Source organism: Bufo gargarizans, chromosome 10, assembly GCF_014858855.1.
Source record: "Bufo gargarizans isolate SCDJY-AF-19 chromosome 10, ASM1485885v1, whole genome shotgun sequence".
Lineage (NCBI taxonomy): Eukaryota > Metazoa > Chordata > Amphibia > Anura > Bufonidae > Bufo > Bufo gargarizans.
Window position 1 is genome coordinate 48,131,826 of NC_058089.1, and position 17,800 is coordinate 48,149,625.

At 46.9% G+C, this 17,800-nt stretch overlaps 1 protein-coding gene across 1 annotated transcript in view; it reads left to right on the top strand.

The window, feature by feature from the left end:
• LOC122920052 (astacin-like metalloendopeptidase) overlaps nucleotides 1-12,356 on the top strand; it is a gene marked incomplete at its 5' end in the record, with an annotated part of 35,112 nt that extends 22,756 nt beyond the window's left edge. Inside the window, 4 exon segments of the mRNA XM_044269263.1 lie at nucleotides 841-874; nucleotides 4,258-4,371; nucleotides 6,665-6,802; nucleotides 11,254-12,356. Coding sequence (XP_044125198.1) covers nucleotides 841-874; nucleotides 4,258-4,371; nucleotides 6,665-6,802; nucleotides 11,254-11,498 — 531 coding nt within the window.
• Nucleotides 12,357-17,800: the final 5,444 nt, after the last annotated feature.

The window sequence follows — 17,800 nt, forward strand, 5'->3', positions numbered from 1 at the left end:
TACATGACAATCTCTTTCTAACAAAGCTAGAACCAGTCCTGGACCTCACATGGATCAAGAGATCTTCCCGTTCATTATATGAAGCTAGCAGCTCAAGGAGGCGTGTCTCAGCTCTCCCTATCACAGCTCAGGAGGCGTGTCTCAGCTCTCCCCATCACAGCTCAGGGGGCCTGTCTCAGCTCTCCCCATCACAGCTCAGGGGGCGTGTCTCAGCTCTCCCTATCACAGCTCAGGAGGCGTGTCTCAGCTCTCCCTATCACAGCTCAGGAGGCGTGTCTCAGCTCTCCCTATCACAGCTCAGGAGGCAATTGAAGGATTAAACTGAGCATGTGCGGCCATCTCAGTGAGCCAGTCAAAGAAATTAGAAAAACCAACAAACAGCAGGTGGCGCTATACAGATACATTGAATTACTCACTATCTATATGAAAATTTTAATTACATGCAATTATAAAAGTATTTAGATGCAGGTGCTGGTTTGAAAACTGTAGAATATATTTTGTGGGGCAACCCCTTTAAGGGCCTAATGACTACAACGATTTAACACTGATCCTGCAATCAGTGTGGGGTATTCCATATACCCCACAACAAGCACGCAACTCTGCGGGTTTACCGTCTAGTTTTTCACACCGCCTCCAACTCTATTAATGATAGAAAGCTATATAATCTCGGAGACATCAGCTGTACTGCGGATAATCATGTGAGGTATACCATACACTAATTTGCTGCGTACTTCTCCTTTAAGATGGCACGAAATCGGCTAATGAGCCCTGGACATGTCTCGAGCGTAATGCTTTTTTTTTCTTTTGCGGGCTCATTAAATATTGAAATGCTTGTTATAGGATGAAGTCAGCAAGTTAGATGTTGAGATTTCAGGTAAGTATTTCCTATAGGTGGGTCATTTAATTAAGATGGCATCAGTGTTTCCAGGGCACCGGATGAATTGCTATTTCAAGTGATTCATACGATGCATTAGTGATCACGGGCACACATCGAGCTGAGGTTGGCGGCCGTCCAGGCAGCGCTGGGTTACATCTCTTTAGATGAGGAAATGTTCCTGATTTAAGATAGAGTACTTATGAATGAGGACGTCATGTCAGACATTTAAAGGGCCGGTAGACCCGTAAACTATGTGCAGTAACATGCTCTTTGTTCGAAAGTCAGTATGTCATCAAGGTAGATCTTTAAATTAGAGCATCTGTTAGGCTACTTTCACACTTACGTTCGGAGCGGATCCGTCTGGTATCTGTGCAGACGGATCCGCTCCTATAATGCAAACAATGGTATCCGTTCAGAACGGAACCATTTGCATTATATTTCAGAAAAAAGTCTAAGTGTAATTTGTATTCAGACGGATCCGTCCTGACTTTACATTGGAAGTTAATGGGGGGGCGGATCCGTTTGAAAATTGCACCATATTGTGTCAACTTCAAACGGATCCGCCCCCATTGACTTCCATTGTAACTCTGGGCGGATCCGTTTGCCTCCGCACGGCTGAGCGGAGCGGAAGCCAAGCGGAGCCATACTGATGCATTCTGAGCGGATCTGCATCCACTCAGAATGCATTAGGGCTGGACGGATCCGTTCGTGAGAGCCTTTAAACGGAACTCACAAGCGGAGCCCCGAACGCTAGTGTGAAAGTAGCCTTAGATGTTGTTGGGTTCAATCACGACAATTGAAAAACCTGCATACCCCATAGTCCTGATTATGGTTGCCGTTAATAGGGGTACAGTCCCCATAGTCTCTATTAAGTTTGCCTTTAATAGGGGTACGGTCCTCATAATCCTGATCACTGTTGCTTCTAATAGGGGTACAGTCCTCATAGTCTTGATCAAGGTTGCCTCTAATAGGTCCTCCTAATCCTGATCAAAGTTGCCTTTAATAGGAGTATGGTACCCAGAGTCCTGAGTAAGGTTGCCTCTAATAGGGGTACAGTCCCCATAGTCCTGAGCAAGGTTGTCTCTAATAGGGGTACAGTCCCCATAGTCCTGAGCAAGGTTGTCTCTAATAGGGGTACAGTCTCCATAGTCCTTGCCTCTTATAGGGTTATGGTCCCCATAGTCCTGATCAAAGTTGCCTTTAGTAGGTGTACGGTCCCCCTAGTCGTCCTGATCAAAGTTGCCTTTAGTAGGGGTACGGTCCCCCTAGTCCTGATCGAGGTTACTTCTAATAGGGGTACAGTCCCCATAGTCCCGATCAAGGTTGTCTCTAATAGGGAAACGGTCCCCACAGTCTTGATCAAGGTTGCCTCTAATAGGGATAGTTTCTGAGTCACAGTTTTTAAACTGGCTTGACGAATGTAGAACATATTTACCCGGTTAGATATGGGCCCCCAGGCTAAGGAGACCCTGGCATCTGCCCTGGTTGTCTGAGTTGATATCACTGTGGGTAAGCTGCGTCCAGTTAATCATTTCCCTCTAGCGGCCACTGCAGGGCAGATGTGGTATTGCATGTTGGCCATTGATGTGAATGGCTGAGCCCGGGATTGCCAGAATGAGAGCCATTAGTCTGGACCAAATTATGAGATTCGTATGCCCTATTAGGGGTGATGTTCATGGTGAAATAATCCCTTTAAGGCTAAAACTACCACATGTCCGACATTTATTCCGGCAGCCTCTCGCCGTGCCTCGCCGGGAACTCTTCCCCCGCCCCCTTTATAGTCAATGGGGACGAAGCAGCAGTCCGGGGGCACAGGTTCACTAGCGGCAGGACGGATCCGAACAGGCTGTTCACCTGACGGAACAGCCTGCCGAGGTCCGTGCCGCTAGTGTGAAAGTAGCCTAAGATACAGAAAACAATACTTAAAGACTTTTCCAGGATTAAAAAAACATTGCCACGCCTGTCCACAGGTTATGTCGGGTGTTGCAGTTCTATTGTAGTGAATGGGGCTGAGCTGTAATACCACACGCAGAGCGTGGACAGGTGCGACGCTGCTTTTAGAAGGAAGCAGGCACGTTTTTTTTAAGAACGGTATGCAGGAATGTTCGATTCATATTGAGAGCCCACCAGGCATAGTGAGGACGCCAGAGATACTTTTGCTGTGAACATGTCTGTAATTTGGTTGATGAATGCAAATGGAGGATGGAGTCTGATCTCCTTCTGGCTGTGGTCCAGACCTGCCTGCCATGGACTGGATGCATTAAGATTGTTCTGGCTCCGGTCCTGCTTTAGGCTTCTGAAGTAGTGCGCGACTTCGGCGCACAGGATATCTGATAAATGTATAATTACAGGGGAGTCTGACCTCTGGGACCCCCAAAGATCAGGAGAACTGGTGTCCACTGTGTGAATGGAGCAGTAGCGCACATGCCTGACCATTGCTCCATTCACTTTCCATGGCATTGCCGTCCACAGGGCTCATTTGGTTCTGACCCATGCGTTCTGTTCTTTGATTCACACAAGGGTATTGGAGACCAACGGCGAGGGTCCCATCGGTCAGGATCATAAAGGTAGATAGGTCATTAATGTTGCTTGTGGGTCAACCATTTTTTTTGTGCACATGTGTCGCTCAAGCCTTCACCCAAACGTTTTGCAGCTGGGAAAAAGTTTCCAGAATGCTGCCACATAAGATCTAGAAAATAATCCAAAATGGAATCATAGGAGATCCAAGATCTGGAACAGGGATCAGCAACCTCCAGCTCCCAGAATGCTTCATTCACTTCTGTGGGAGTTAGAAGAACAGCCAAGCATGTTTGCATGCTGGGAGTTGTAGTTTCACAACAGCTGGAGTGCCGACGGTTGCTGATCTCTGATCTAGAACTTGCTTGTGGCTATGAAGGTAGAACACCCTCTAACCCCATTAGACTCCACATGGACTGTATGGGTTTGCATCTGTGTAGCTCTGGCTCCAACTTAAAATCTATGCTTGGCCTGCACCTAACCACCGAAGATGGCCCCCCTGCACCATGTATCACGAGGTCCCCCTTGGTGGAGTATAGGCAAATAATGACATCATTGTACATTCAGCATGCTCTATCATTACTCCATACATTACCTGTTCATTGCCTCCTGGGTCTGGTGTAATTATGAGCTCCCAATACTATTTAGGTGACAATGAGGGATCTCCATAGGGACGTCAGGATCCCACATCCTTCATCACCATAATGAATAATTACAATTACAGACACCCTCAAGGTTCCTGTTCAGTACCGTGTAGCATGATATAAGATGTATGTACACCGGGGTCACATTACATACTGTACATACATGTGCTGCATGAGACGTTATATCTTCTCACCCTGGTCACATATGTTCTTTTGCAGAAGTCGTTCAGCGCTGCACTCCAGTCAGATATCACTACACATCCTCCTCGCTGCCATCAAACCTGCCAATCAATGTCACCAAGACCATCCGTCAAGACGAGTGGCATGCTCTGCGTAAGTACCCCATGCCTTCACGCCCAGGCCACGTATCCATTTCCTATACTAGCATTGCACAACCCTTTAAGGGCTCTTTCACACAAGCGGATTCCGTGCGTGGAGTCCGCTGCGTGAAAGAGTGCCAAGCCGCGCTCTGGACAGCAGAGACATGATAGATAATGCTCCATGTCTCTCTGTGATCTTTTTACTACAAAATCACAGAGAGATCAATCATGTTAATGCTCCGTGTCTCTGCTGTCCAGAGCGCGGCTTGGCACTCTTTCACGCAGCGGACTCCACGCACGGTATCCACTCGTGTGAAAGAGCCCTAACTGTTACTCCAGTCACAATTTGGGCAACCAGGCAGGCTAGACACATAGGGGGTCATTTGCTAAGACCGGCTTTTTACACCTGTCTTAGATTCCCCGCTGCTCTGCTGTAAGAGTCGCCTAATTCATGATGAGGCATGCGCCTTGTCAAAATTAGGCGAAACTACAGCAGCCGTGCCCCTGGCTGGAGTAGTTTTCTGTCCAACTGCCGAACACGGCATAAAACAGGCTGTGCCACTTTAAAATTGTCACACAGCCGGTCCAAAAAAAAAGGGTGAATATTTTTACGCCTAAAATAGTTGCAAGCCGGAGCCTTGTCATAAATTAGGCGCTTTCTCTTCCAGCTCAGGGGAGAGACAAAGACTAACGTAAAAATCTTGTCTTTGTAAATGACCACGAATATGTTGCTGGGGCCTGTTAAAAAAAATCCCAAGAGCTGAACAACAGTGACTGTAAGGCCTCATGCACACGACCGTAGTTTTGGTCCGCATCCGAGCCGCAGTATTTGCGGCTTGGATGCGGACCCATTCACTTCAATGTAACAAGAAAAACGGTCCAGCTTCACTGAAGATACTTGAGGCTTTATTTAAATCCCGTGCAGATAAAAACCAACATACAGCAATGCAGAAAATCGACCGGTTTCGGATCACTACAAGTACGGATCCTTAGTCATGATGTACATCATGACTAAGGATCCGTACTTGTAGTGATCCGAAACCGGTCGATTGGACCGTTGTTCTTGTTATTTTGGAACTTACTGTGCGCCAAGGTTCAGAGCGAGGTCCGGGCTCCTGGTTCCCTGTGGATGAGCGCGACATTTTCCAGTGTTTTCCATTCACTTCAATGGGGCCGCAAAAGATGCGAACAGCACTCTGTGTTCTGTCCGCATCCGTTGCTTCGTTCCGTGGTCCACAAAAAAATATAACCTGTCCTATTCTTGTCCGTTTTACAGACAAGAATAGGCAGTTATATTAATGGCTGTTTGCGTCGTTCCGCAAATTGCGGAACGCACATGGACGCCATCTGTGTTTTGCAGATCCGCAATTTGCGGACCGCAAAACACACAACGGTTGTGTGCATGAGGCCTAAAACTGTGAAAAATGACTGACAGATGTTTTATCAGATTTCTGTTGGCTGCCATGTGCCAAGTCATGCATGTTTGCCACACAATGAGGCCTCTTGCACACGAACGTTGTGCATCTGTTCCATGATCCATCCACACGGCAAAAAAATAGAACAAGTTTTCATTTTGTGCGGTGCGGAGGCACGGACAAAAACACCACAGAAGCACTCCGTAGTGCTTCATTGGGGTTCCGATCCGTGCTTCTGTTCCGCATCTCCGTGATTAAGGGCCAAAACTTTTGCGTGCAAGAGGCCTAAGGCCTCATGCAGAAGATGCATATTACAGATTTTCCACCTGGATATTCATGCGGAAAATCCACAGCGTGAGGGTGCATGCTCACCACTGTGTGAAAGCCGTTCCCGTGTTGGGGATCCGCTAGACGTGGGCACCAGCCATGTAACACCCAACATCGCGATGTGGACCGGTTGACTTCAGTAGGTCCGCAAAACGTGGCGAAACATAGGACATGTTCTATCTTTTGTGGCACTGAGGCACAGACCCAGAAGGGCTTCCATGTGCTTCCGGGTCTGTGCCTTAGCACCGGAAAAGACACCTGGATACGGGGTGCACACGGGCAGCGCCCTGTGTTTAGTAGAACCATGGCTTGCGGTCCACAGCACAGGCATGGCCGTCCTACAGTCGTGTGAATGCACCCCAACACGTACATTAGGTTTTCAGAATCTCATATACACGGTGTGGAAATTGACCTGCAGTCGTCAGAAGTTTCAGTCCAGACTTTTCAATGCATCAAAATCCACAAGTAACACATGCGTATTTGGGACAGAAACGCAGTGAAAATCGTAAAAACTTTACTGCCCTGTGCATGTTTTCTAAATGATCTTCTGTTTCCCTCCCCCAGATCTGCGGCGGATGACAGCTGGCTTCATAGGGATGGCGGTCTCCATCATCCTGTTCGGATGGCTCGTCGGCGTGTTGGGTTGCTGCAAGGAGCATGACCTGATGCAGTATGTGGCGGGGCTGCTGTTTCTCATGGGAGGTGAGAGGACTGTTCACTGCACTTCAGGTCATGGAGTAAAGCTAATTATCAGCTATTGACTTGTCTCCTCACAAAGAGATCATAGATTGATGATCAGCTCCTCCAGCTGAGGACACAGGGATGGGGGGGGAGGGGCGCTCTGTATTCATTTTTAAGAGGTCTTATGGGACCCTTCACAAATTATGTTGTCACACGGGGCGCAGTCTGATTGATTATGTCTGCCCATACATTAAATGTATTCTGTGGTAGAAGCGAAAGGGAGTCTTCCTCTAAAACAAAAAGATGTCATTTATATCAAGTTCAGGAAAAGCCGGATGATATCCAATGGGGGAGATTTATCAAAACTGGTGCAAAGGAAAACTGGCTTAGTTGTCTATAGCAACCAATCAGATTCATCCTTTCATTTTCCAAAGGAGCTTGGAAAAATGAAAGGTGGAATCTGATTGGTTGCCAGTTTTCCTTTACACCAGTTTTGATAAATCTTCCCCAATATGTCTGCCACCCAGCTGTCTCAGATGAAAATTCTGCTGTCCCCCTGCTTTCATATAGCTATACCTAAGCATATTTAAGCAGAATTGCATTATGGTCCGTGGTAACGGAATCCATAACACAATTCACCTTTTACCAGCAAACGAAGAGTGAACGAATTTCATGACCTGAAATTCGCTCATCTCTAGTGACAATCTCTGTAAGAGCTGCAATGACGGCCATATTGGACAACAGTGTCTAAAAGGAAAACTGTATGTGTAGCCCATAGCAACCAATCACAGTACAGCTTTCATTTCTTCTAGTGCTCTTTGAAAATGAAAGCTGCGCTGTGATTGGTGGCTCTCTTTTAGTCATCCCAAAAATTGTGGTAAGCTGATACTGTGCCAAGGTGCCCCCACAGTAATAGTGCTCCCAAAAGTCCTACCAATAAGAATAATTCTCTTCTAGAGCAAACATGGTGCTCCTACAGTGCCCCCAACATGTCCCCAGTGTCCCAGAAGTAATAATGCTCCCATAGTGCCCATACTAGTAATCATGTTCCCCATTGACCCCCAGTAGTAATAAAGCCCATCATAATGCCCCCCCAGTAGTAATAATTCTCCGTATTATGTGCCAGTGTAAGAAACACCCCCTTTTAATGCCCCCAGTTGAGTTGTCCCCATAGTGTCCCCTAATGTGCCAGTATAAAATACCACTATATAGTGCCCCCAGTAAATGCCCCATAGTGCTCCTCTCTCCCCTTCTTCCTAGTGTTCCCCATAATGTACCAGTATAAAATGCACCATATATAGTGCCCCAGTAGATGCTCTGTGTCCCCCATAATTTGCAAGTATAAAATACTGCTTCTTAGTGCCCCCATAGTACTCCTCTCTCTCCCCTTCCCCACAGTACCCACCATAATGTGCCCCAGTATAAAATGCCCCTATACAGAGACCCCCATATAAAATACCCCTTCTTTGTGGCCCCAGTAGAAGCCCCCATAGTGTTCCCCCCCCTTCCCCCATATAAAATATCCCTTCTTTGTGGCCTCAGTAGATGCCCCATAGTTCCAGTAAACCTCAGTAGATGCCCCATAGTTCCAGTAAAAAGTGCCAATGTGCCAGTAACAAGTGACCCCATAGATGCCCCCTAATCATATGCCAGTAGTAGTACCATATAAAAAATAAATAAAACACTTCTACTTACCACCATCAGGCTGGCAGCGATGTGAAGCAGGCCTCTTCTTCCTGTGTCCCAGGCTGCACTGCTCAGGCGGCGCGATGACGTTATTGCGCCGCTTGCACCGGCCTTTGATAGGCTGCATGCACTAGGCCTGCAGTCTATCAGAGGAACAGGGAAGGGAGACGCCTCTCCCTCCTCTGCCCCGCTGCAGCACTTCCACCTGTATTGCTGTCCTGAGGATGGTGATACAGACAACTATGGAAATGAGCACTTCCACATTGGAAGCACTCATCTCCCTGTGCCCTGCCACCGCCGCCTCTCACGTCACCAGCGGGGCTCAAGAGGCAGCTGCCTTGCCCCCCCCCCCCTCCAGGAGCAACTGGGCCCAGGGCAGCTGCCCCTTTTGCCCCACATTAAAGATGGCCCTGCTGGTTCCTTGCAAAATTTTGGCAGCCCTTTCACTTAGTGCATAGGCTTTATGAGTGTAGGAGTCCCACTACCTAAACAATTGTACCACAATGTGAGTGAGGCCCCCCATTATGTGATATATAACAGTATAGTGGGGCGCCAGTTACATGTGACCGGTGAAAGGGAATGGCAGCGGCTGGGACATCGGCCTGGCAAATTTAGGCCTCATGCACACGACCATAGGCGGCCCGTGTTTATATTGCTACCCGCAAACAACGGGTCATATGCGCACCGTATCACAGATGCGAACCCATTCACTTGAATGGGTCCGCAAACCGGGAGATATAGTGCACTGCAAAACGGAGGCATGGATCAAAAGCCCCTGGAAGCACTACGGAACGCTTCCGTGGGTTTTCTGTCCGTGCCTCTGCACCACAAAAAAGTAGTACATGCACTACTTTTTTGCAGTGCGGATCGTCGGATGTGGATCGCAGACCCCATTCAAGTGAATGGCACCGCGTCAGCAGATGGTGGGCACGCAGTTGACGCCCGTCTATTGTGGGCTGCAATTAGCGTGTGCATAAGGCCTTACTAATATTTATGATGCAAAACAGGCATAAAACTTTGAAAACTGCTTCATTTAGGGGCGGGCGACATTTTCACTCCAGGTGCGCGGACTGATGGAGGTGCACCTGATTTATGATGGCCAGTTGCCGTGTTCGCCCGTGAACACATGCGGGCTGCCATCTTAAGCCTTTACCTGTGCCTGCGCTGCGAGCCGGTCTGAAACAAATGTGGTCACCGGGAGCAGGCAGTTCCGAGAACAGCCGCCGGGGGCCTTTATCGTGCTGTTCTCGGAACTGCCTGCTCCCGTTGACCGCATTTGTTTCAGACCGGCTCGCGGCACAGGTAAGGGCTTACCTGTGCATCGCCGGACTTGTGAGTTAAGATGGCAGCCCGCATGTGTTCGTGGGCGAACTGGCCATCACTGATGATGACGCCTGCACAGGGGCTAACAAAGACTGGGGTAAAAAGCTGGAAGTTGATAAATGACCCCCACAAAAGGTAACCCAAAAAACTGCAGATGGTTATTTGGGAGTTTTTTTACTGGTAAAAAATGCCAATGCAAATTTGTGTATGTGAGGACCCTAGGGGTGTCCTGGCATTTTTCATGTCCCAGTTTTTCCTGACATTTCTTTCCCGTGTGTGTTTTGTTTATTTTTATTTTTAGTGGAAAATTGCAGCGGCTATATAGTATGTCTGCTCAAAGCCAAAAAGGAAATTATGAAAAGCACTGCAAACAGAGCAGGGTTTTTTTTGTGGTGTTTTTTCACTTCTGATGCGTTTTTTTGGGGCCATGACATATTTTCTAAAAGCAGCATGTTCTAGATGTGGGATTGCAGCCGTTTTCTGCTAAACATATTAGGGAAAAAAATGTCTGAATTTGAAGTCAGTTTTGGTACCGAATGCCTGAAAACAATGCCATTGCTTCAACATGCTGCAAAATTTGCGTAAGTGCCTTCAGTATTGAGATCTTCTAGTAGATCAACAATGATCTACTCCTGTAGTATCGTGAATTCTAAGATTTGGGAAAAAGTGACTTAACGTGACTTAGGTACGTAAAACTTTACTAGACTATGTTAAAAGATATATACTGTATATAAAGATAACAGAGTAAAGTAAGTAACAGTCACCAAAGCTGTGAACAAATGAGCGAGCTCCCCATCGACCAGTTCCCCACATGGCACCCAGCCGATGCCCATGTGATACAAAGAGAGGTGATGGTAGCAAGACACATCTTACCCTGATGATGCCCTCAATGATGCTAAGCTCTTTGTTACATATCTAAATGTTTTCTAGCCTCCGGGCCCCTCTTAAAAGTCTTCAATGTGCAGTACAAATACAGTGATGGCCAGTTCGCCGTGTTCGCCCACGAACACATGCAGGCTGCCATCTTAACTCACAAGTCCGGCGAGGCACAGGTAAGCCCTTACCTGTACCTGCGCCGCGAGCCGGTCTGAAACAAATGCGGTCACCGGGAGCAGGCAGTTCCGAGAACAGCCCGATGAAGGCCCCCGGCGGCTGTTCTCAGAACTGCCTGCTCCCGGTGACCACATTTGTTTCAGACCGGCTCGAGGCGCAGGCACAGGTAAGGGCTTACCTGTGCCTCGCCGGACTTGTGAGTTAAGATGGCAGCCTGCATGTGTTCGCGGGCGAACTGGCCATCACTGTACACATGTACTTCATACTCAGGAACGTGGCCGGGTATCAGGCACGACTAACCAATTACACTGCAAGGAATTAAAGCGGAATAAACCACTAAAATACCTCCTGATTTTGGACTTTTTATCTAATAAATCTAATTGCGTCTTGATCTCTTTTGTTTCTTTTAGGAACATGCTGTATCATCTCCCTCTGCACCTGTGTAGCCGGCATCAATTTTGACCTGTCTCGGTATCCACGCTCTGTGTACGGTTTACCAGAAGACATCAGCCATGGGTATGGCTGGTCAATGTTCTGTGCCTGGGGCGGGCTGGGACTCACCCTTCTCTCCGGATTCCTCTGCACTTTGGCTCCATCACTCAGTGCTTCCCAGTCTGCCGTTCAAAAACCGCGGCAAGAGAACGGGGCAGTGTGACCTGTGGACTGGAGCAGATAGGAACAACCTCTTCGAAGAGAGAAAAAATAAAAAAATAAAAAAGAACATGCCACCAGACTGAGGCGCTCGTATCCTGCTAAGGAAGTTGTTCTGTTCAACTTGTGTGTCCGACCGTGTTGATTGCTTGTGAAAATTACAGAAGTTCGAACTTCGTGTTAACTAAAGGGTATTATGGGAAACGGAGTGGATGGGGACAGGTTACATGGCCAGAAGGGAATAATGGGCTCTCTCTACTGGGAAACACCACGGATGAAGTTCAACCATTGGAAACGTCTAATCTGGAATAGACATTATTGGCAGGAGACGTGGAATCCAAGAATCCAATCCCAGCCTTCTGGAGAAGACATTTTCCTTTGTACAGAGACATTCATCAGTTTGGTGCAGCTAAATGACCATTGCCTATGGGTTCAGTGTTTGAGAATTTTGTATACACACCTATATAGAAATATAACGACAGGTAGCAGATTTTTACATGTTTTAATACAGTCCACAAAACCGCCTTACACGTCCGCAATTGGCTCTGCAAACAAAAAATTCAAATTTTTCCGCTTGCGTCCTGAGTTTAGTGCCTTGGCACATAACCACCCGCCCTGGGACAGGGATACATTAGAAAACATACAGACCTCCTGCCGTGCCTTTCGAGTAGGTCTCTTGAGCCTACAGCAAACTCAGGCTCCATCCGAGAAGCTTTTGGGAATAAGGTGAAAGAAATATTAGGAAACCATTACAAGAACAAAGCGCTCTGACGATCACGTCACCCGATCAGAGGCTCCAGCGGATGAGATGGACGGCTAGCCTGGTGTGTGTTGGGAGTCAGGTTAAGGTGGGAGGAGGGAACATGTGGTCATAGACCGCTTCTTAAGGTGATGTAATAATGTACATGTGGTCCCATCACAAATTATGAAGAAAAAAAAAAAGCACATGATAAAACGGTTCATTGTATTTCTCTTTTATTTTTTAACCTAATTTATTGAATAAATAGATTTAAAATGGTATTTGAGTTTTTTATCCGCACACGAAAACCTTGTGGATACTGTATTTTGTATTTCTTTCTCATAGCAAAGACAAAAATGAGGAGCTTTTTCTGGAGCCACTTGACACCATGGACAGAAGGTCTTGGGGTATGGCCACACGGTCAGGTTTCCTGACGCAGTTTTGGAAGCCGAAACCAGGAGTGAATAAAAAAAAAAACTGGATGTCTTATCTTTCCTTTATATTTTCTCTCCTTCTATGATCCTCTCTTGATTTTGTCTTCCACAACGGCATGCAGAAACCTGACCGTGTGGCCGTACCCGTGGTGTCCCTGTCCTAGTTATTTTCTTCATCATTACTTTCAGACATTGCGGTGTAGGTTCTCATCACCCATTTAGTATGGAACAAGACAAACCTGGAATTGGCCTCCCTCTTTCCAGGAGTCGTATATTAGCTGCATGGGCTGCCTCTATGGTACATGCATCCTTGGATTCATGGACTCCCAGAGGAGATAACCTGAAGATGCTGGACCCCAATGCAAAATCTTTAGTGGCCCACCACCCACCATGTTCCATCTAAAGGGGTTGTCTTATCTCAGAGAATGGGGGCATATCACTAGGATATAGGTATAGGTCTTAAAGGGTGCAGGTCCCAGCGGACCCACACCTATATTGGGAACTGAGCACAATAAGGACTCTGGTCCGGCCTCCACCAAGAGCTCTCCCCATAAAAGTGAATGGGAGTGCAGCACTCATGACCGGCCACCAGTCCCATTCACTTGTATGGGCCCGACGGAAATAGCCGAGCCAGCACTCGGATGTTTTCGGTGGCCCCATAAAAAAATTAATGGAGGGCGGCTGTGCATGCGCAGCGTGCCCTCCACCACTTTCGCGGCTCCGTTCTTGACAAAGGTGCGGGTCCCAGCGGTGGAACCCACACTCAAAGACAGTGGCATATCCTAGCAATGTGCCCCAAACTAGACAACCCCTTTAAGATACTGGTGTCTACTTAAATCGCTGAGGGGCCTTTGGGCCCACTCTACTTCTAAGGACCAGATGCAACTACTACATTTGCGACCGCTATAGCTAGCCCCTGAATATGATAGTAGTGAACTGATTAGAGATGAGCGAATTTCATGTTATGAAATTCGTTCAGTCTTCGTTTGGTGGTAAAAGCAGAATTGCGTTATGGATTCCGTTACCACGGACCATAACGCAATTCTATGACGGAATGCCTTTAGAGGCATTCCGTTATTCATTCCGTCATAATAGAAATCTATGGCCTGCATGACGGATCCGTCCCGTTATGCAGGAGAGGACTCCCCTGCACAACGGAAACGGGATGGATTCGTTTCGCAGCCCATAGACTTCTATTATGACGGAATGCCTCTAAAGGCATTCCGTCGTAGAATTGTGTTATGGTCCATGGTAACGGAATCCATAACGCAATTCTGCTTCTACCACCAAACGAAGCGTGAACGAATTTCAAAATATGAAATTCGCTCATCTCTAGTACTGGTGATAGAAAGAACTGGATACAGTCATTATATCCAGTAACTGTCTCTTGGTAGTCACCCTCTGTTTTTTAAAGGGGTTGTCAAGGATTAGAAAAAGATGTCTGCTTTCTCCCCAAAACAGCACCACTCCTGTGCAGAGGTTGTGCCTGGTACTGAAGTTTAGTTCAGTGCACAATCTGTGGACAGATGTGGAGCTGTTTTTTTTTTTTTTTTTGGGGGGGGGGGGGGGGGCAGACAGCTATATTTTTGGCCTTATACAACCCCATTAAAGGCTATGAGCACCTTGGATGATTTTTTTTTTCCTATTGCATTGTATTTATTTTTAGGCTAAAACTCATTTGTTCAATTGGTCTTCACTTTCAGTGTATCTACAGACTATTGCTCTTTGCCTGAATCCGTCAGAGAGCTGCTCTGATGGCTCCATCTGTAGCCCTTGTCTATACTTTCCTGACAGCTCAGAAACACTCATTATAGCTACCCCTTCTAATCAGTTTGATAGGAATTTCACTATAATGAGCGTTTATGAGGCGTCAGGAGGTCAGAGATGAGGCTTCACATAGCCGTCAGGGCAGCTCTCTGATGGATTCACTGTAAAGCAGAGAGGACTCTTCTGCAGATGCCCTGAAAGTGAAGGCTGTAAAACAAAAACTTGACATTTTTTTTAATACAGACCAATTGAATACATGATTTTTAGCCCAAAATGAGAAAAATGCAATGGTAAAAAAAAAAAGTGCACCTGAAGGTGCTCATAGCCGTTAACTAACTCACCGTTTCCTCTAAGTGTATAATTAATTAAACGTGACGCTTTCCCCTTGAACTTAATTAAAGCTTAGACATCGAGAGGAGATTTTATTACTTACAAAGTTTTCTCAGGCCCCAGCTGGCGAGGTCCCAGGGGGATAATTTAGAGACTGAATCGTGAAATGATGCTGCAGACTTTCTGCTGGGGTGTAAACAGCAGGTGGGCGACTCACCCATCGATACACAGCTCATCAGTTTATAGCAGAGCGCATTGTACCGTGGGTGAAATGCCAGCTCCTCCGCGTGTGGGCGTCTGTTCCAACTCTAAATTGGTGTTGATGAATGACCATTAATGAACACAATTCCATTTATAGACCCCCGTGATACAGAAGCTGCGGCACCCTTTACTGGCTGTACACCGTTGTATGGCCTACACAGCATGCAACACAGGTTTGCAGTATGCAGCTCTACTTGTTTTTTTAAAGGGTGCCTGTTGCCTACACAAAGCGGAGGCTTCCGTCTGTATCCATGAGAATGTGGCGTACATAATTACGGTAACCAGTACCTATTCAGAGTACTGCGGGATACGGGACTTCCAGCTAGGGGGTACAGAGTTTTCTGCCTTTGCCACATCGCCCTTAGGCCTCATGCACACGACAGTATTTTTTTGCGGCCCGCAAAAAGGGGTTCCGTGATCCGTGTCCGTTTTTGTTTCCGTCTGTATTTCTCTATTTTTGGAGGATCTCCAGACATGAAGGAAAGTAAAAAAAAATCTAAGTCAAGTTTGACATGCAAATGATAGGGGAAAAACACGGACGCGCGGACGCGGATGACAATCTTGTGTGCCTCTGTGTTTTTTCACGGACCTATTGACTTGAATGGGTCCGCGAGCCGTTGTCCGTGAAAAAAATAGGACAGGTCATATTTTTTTCACGGACTGGAAACACGGACGCGGATGAAAAATCACGGAAAACTGAACAACAGACACGGGACACAACAACGGTTGTGTGCATGAGGCCTTAAAGGGGTATGTCTCATGTATTTCGTTGTGGTGCCAATAATTAGATGTAAGAATGTAGAAGGAAATAATGTGTTTCTCATATTTTTGTTTTATTGTAAATATTTATTATTTTATTGTCCAAAATTTCCTTGAGAGCAGCCATATTGGAGTCACACCCTTCCTTTATTGTTTGTATAGACCAGGCATGCTCAACCTGCGGCCCTCCAGCTGTTTTAAAACTACAACTCCCACAATGCCCTGCTGTAGGCTAATAGCTGTAGGCTGTTCGGGCATGCTGGGAGTTGTAGTTTTGCAACAGCCGGAGGGCCGCAGGTTGAGCATCCCTGGTATAGACAGTACGGCGGGATGTGTCTGCTTTATGGCAGCTGCAATAAATGGGAGTCAGTTGGCAGAGAAATGTTACATATTATCACAGTCTTCAGGAAGTATTAGAGTAAAGCAGCCCCCCTGAAAAGAGCGGAGTGGTTGGTCGCACCTGCGCATGGCCGCTCCATTCATTTCTATGGGAGCTCCAGAGATAGGGGAGCACTGAACTTGGCTATCTTCGGAACTCCCATAGGAATTAATGGAGCAACTGCTTGCATTCCCAACCAGCTTCAGGGGGGCTGCAGGGGGTACGGGAGCCCCGTTCTTATGATCTGTCAGGGTCCCAGCGGTAGGACCCCCACTGATCTAACTTAATCTAATCGGAATACCCCTTTGAAGGGTTTAAGTAACGGCCATGACACGGCCATTTTTAGCACCAATGAAAGTCTATGGGGCTGTTCACATGGTCGTTTTCTTTTTTTAACAGCCAGTGAAAAGCGTCTGTCAAAAAATAGGACCTGTCCTAACGGACCCCAATGAAATCAATGGGACCGTTTAAAACGGCCGCTTAGACAGAAGTGCATCCGTCTAACGGCTGTTAAAAATGCGGTCTTTTAGGGGTTAAAAAAATAAAAATACTCACCTAATCTACTTGCATGTGCAGAGGCAGTCACTCCTCTCCATTGAAAAGGAGATGCGCTCAGTGTGATGACGTCACCACGTGCTCATGCTGGGAGTGCGCGTTGACGGCATCAAGCTGAGCCCAGGTCCTTTTCAATGAAGAGAGGAGCGACAGAGATTTATTTTATTTTTTTGCTAAAACAAAAAATGTAATCTGGGGGCCACTATGGGGGGGGGGGCGCATTATTGCTGCTGGGGGTCATTATGGGGAACATTATGTGTACTGAGGGCACTGCAGGGGGTTGGGATCTTTATACAGCAAAAAAGCCAATGAAATTCATCCGCTTTTCATGGCCATTTTTAACAGCCATAAAAAACGGATGCAAAACGGCCATTAAAAATGGATAGACGGACAGAAAATGGATGGACAAATGGTTGAAAAACGTCCATGAAAAACTGACAGTGTGTCCGTTTTTAACGGACTTGTATCCTAAAATGTGGTCACCGGGCTCATTACAGCTCAGTTCAGGTCTATGAGACGACGGTCACCATTCAGGTCAGCGATGCAGAGATGGGCAGGCTACAGACACAGAACACCAGGGTCCCATTGCTCCACCTGATGACCACCAGTGGTTGTTGTTAGGTGGTTTATCCCGACAACAAGACTATCAGGACTCATCTGCTCACCTCAAAGCAGGAATTGCATCGTGCTGACAATGGAGATGCTATATCCTTCGTTGCATTATTTATCTGATTCCCTTAGGTGGAGGCCCTATTAAAAGGGGTTATTCCATGATTTATGTAAAAAATGTAAATCAGACATCATATAGGACATGACAACCATATAGGTTCATGACAAGCTAGAACCAGCCCTGTACCTCACATGGATCCAGAGATCTCCACATTCATTGCTCTGCTCAGGGGTGTGTCCTTTCTGCTGCAGCTCTCTCCATATCTCTGTTCTGGGGGGGGGGGGGGGGGGGGCTTTTCTGTTGCAGCTCTCTCCCTATCACAGCTCAGAGATGTGTCTTTTCAGCTGCAGCTCCCTCCCTTTAAGGGCTTATGCATACATACGTATTTTCTTTCCGTGTCCGTTACGTTTTA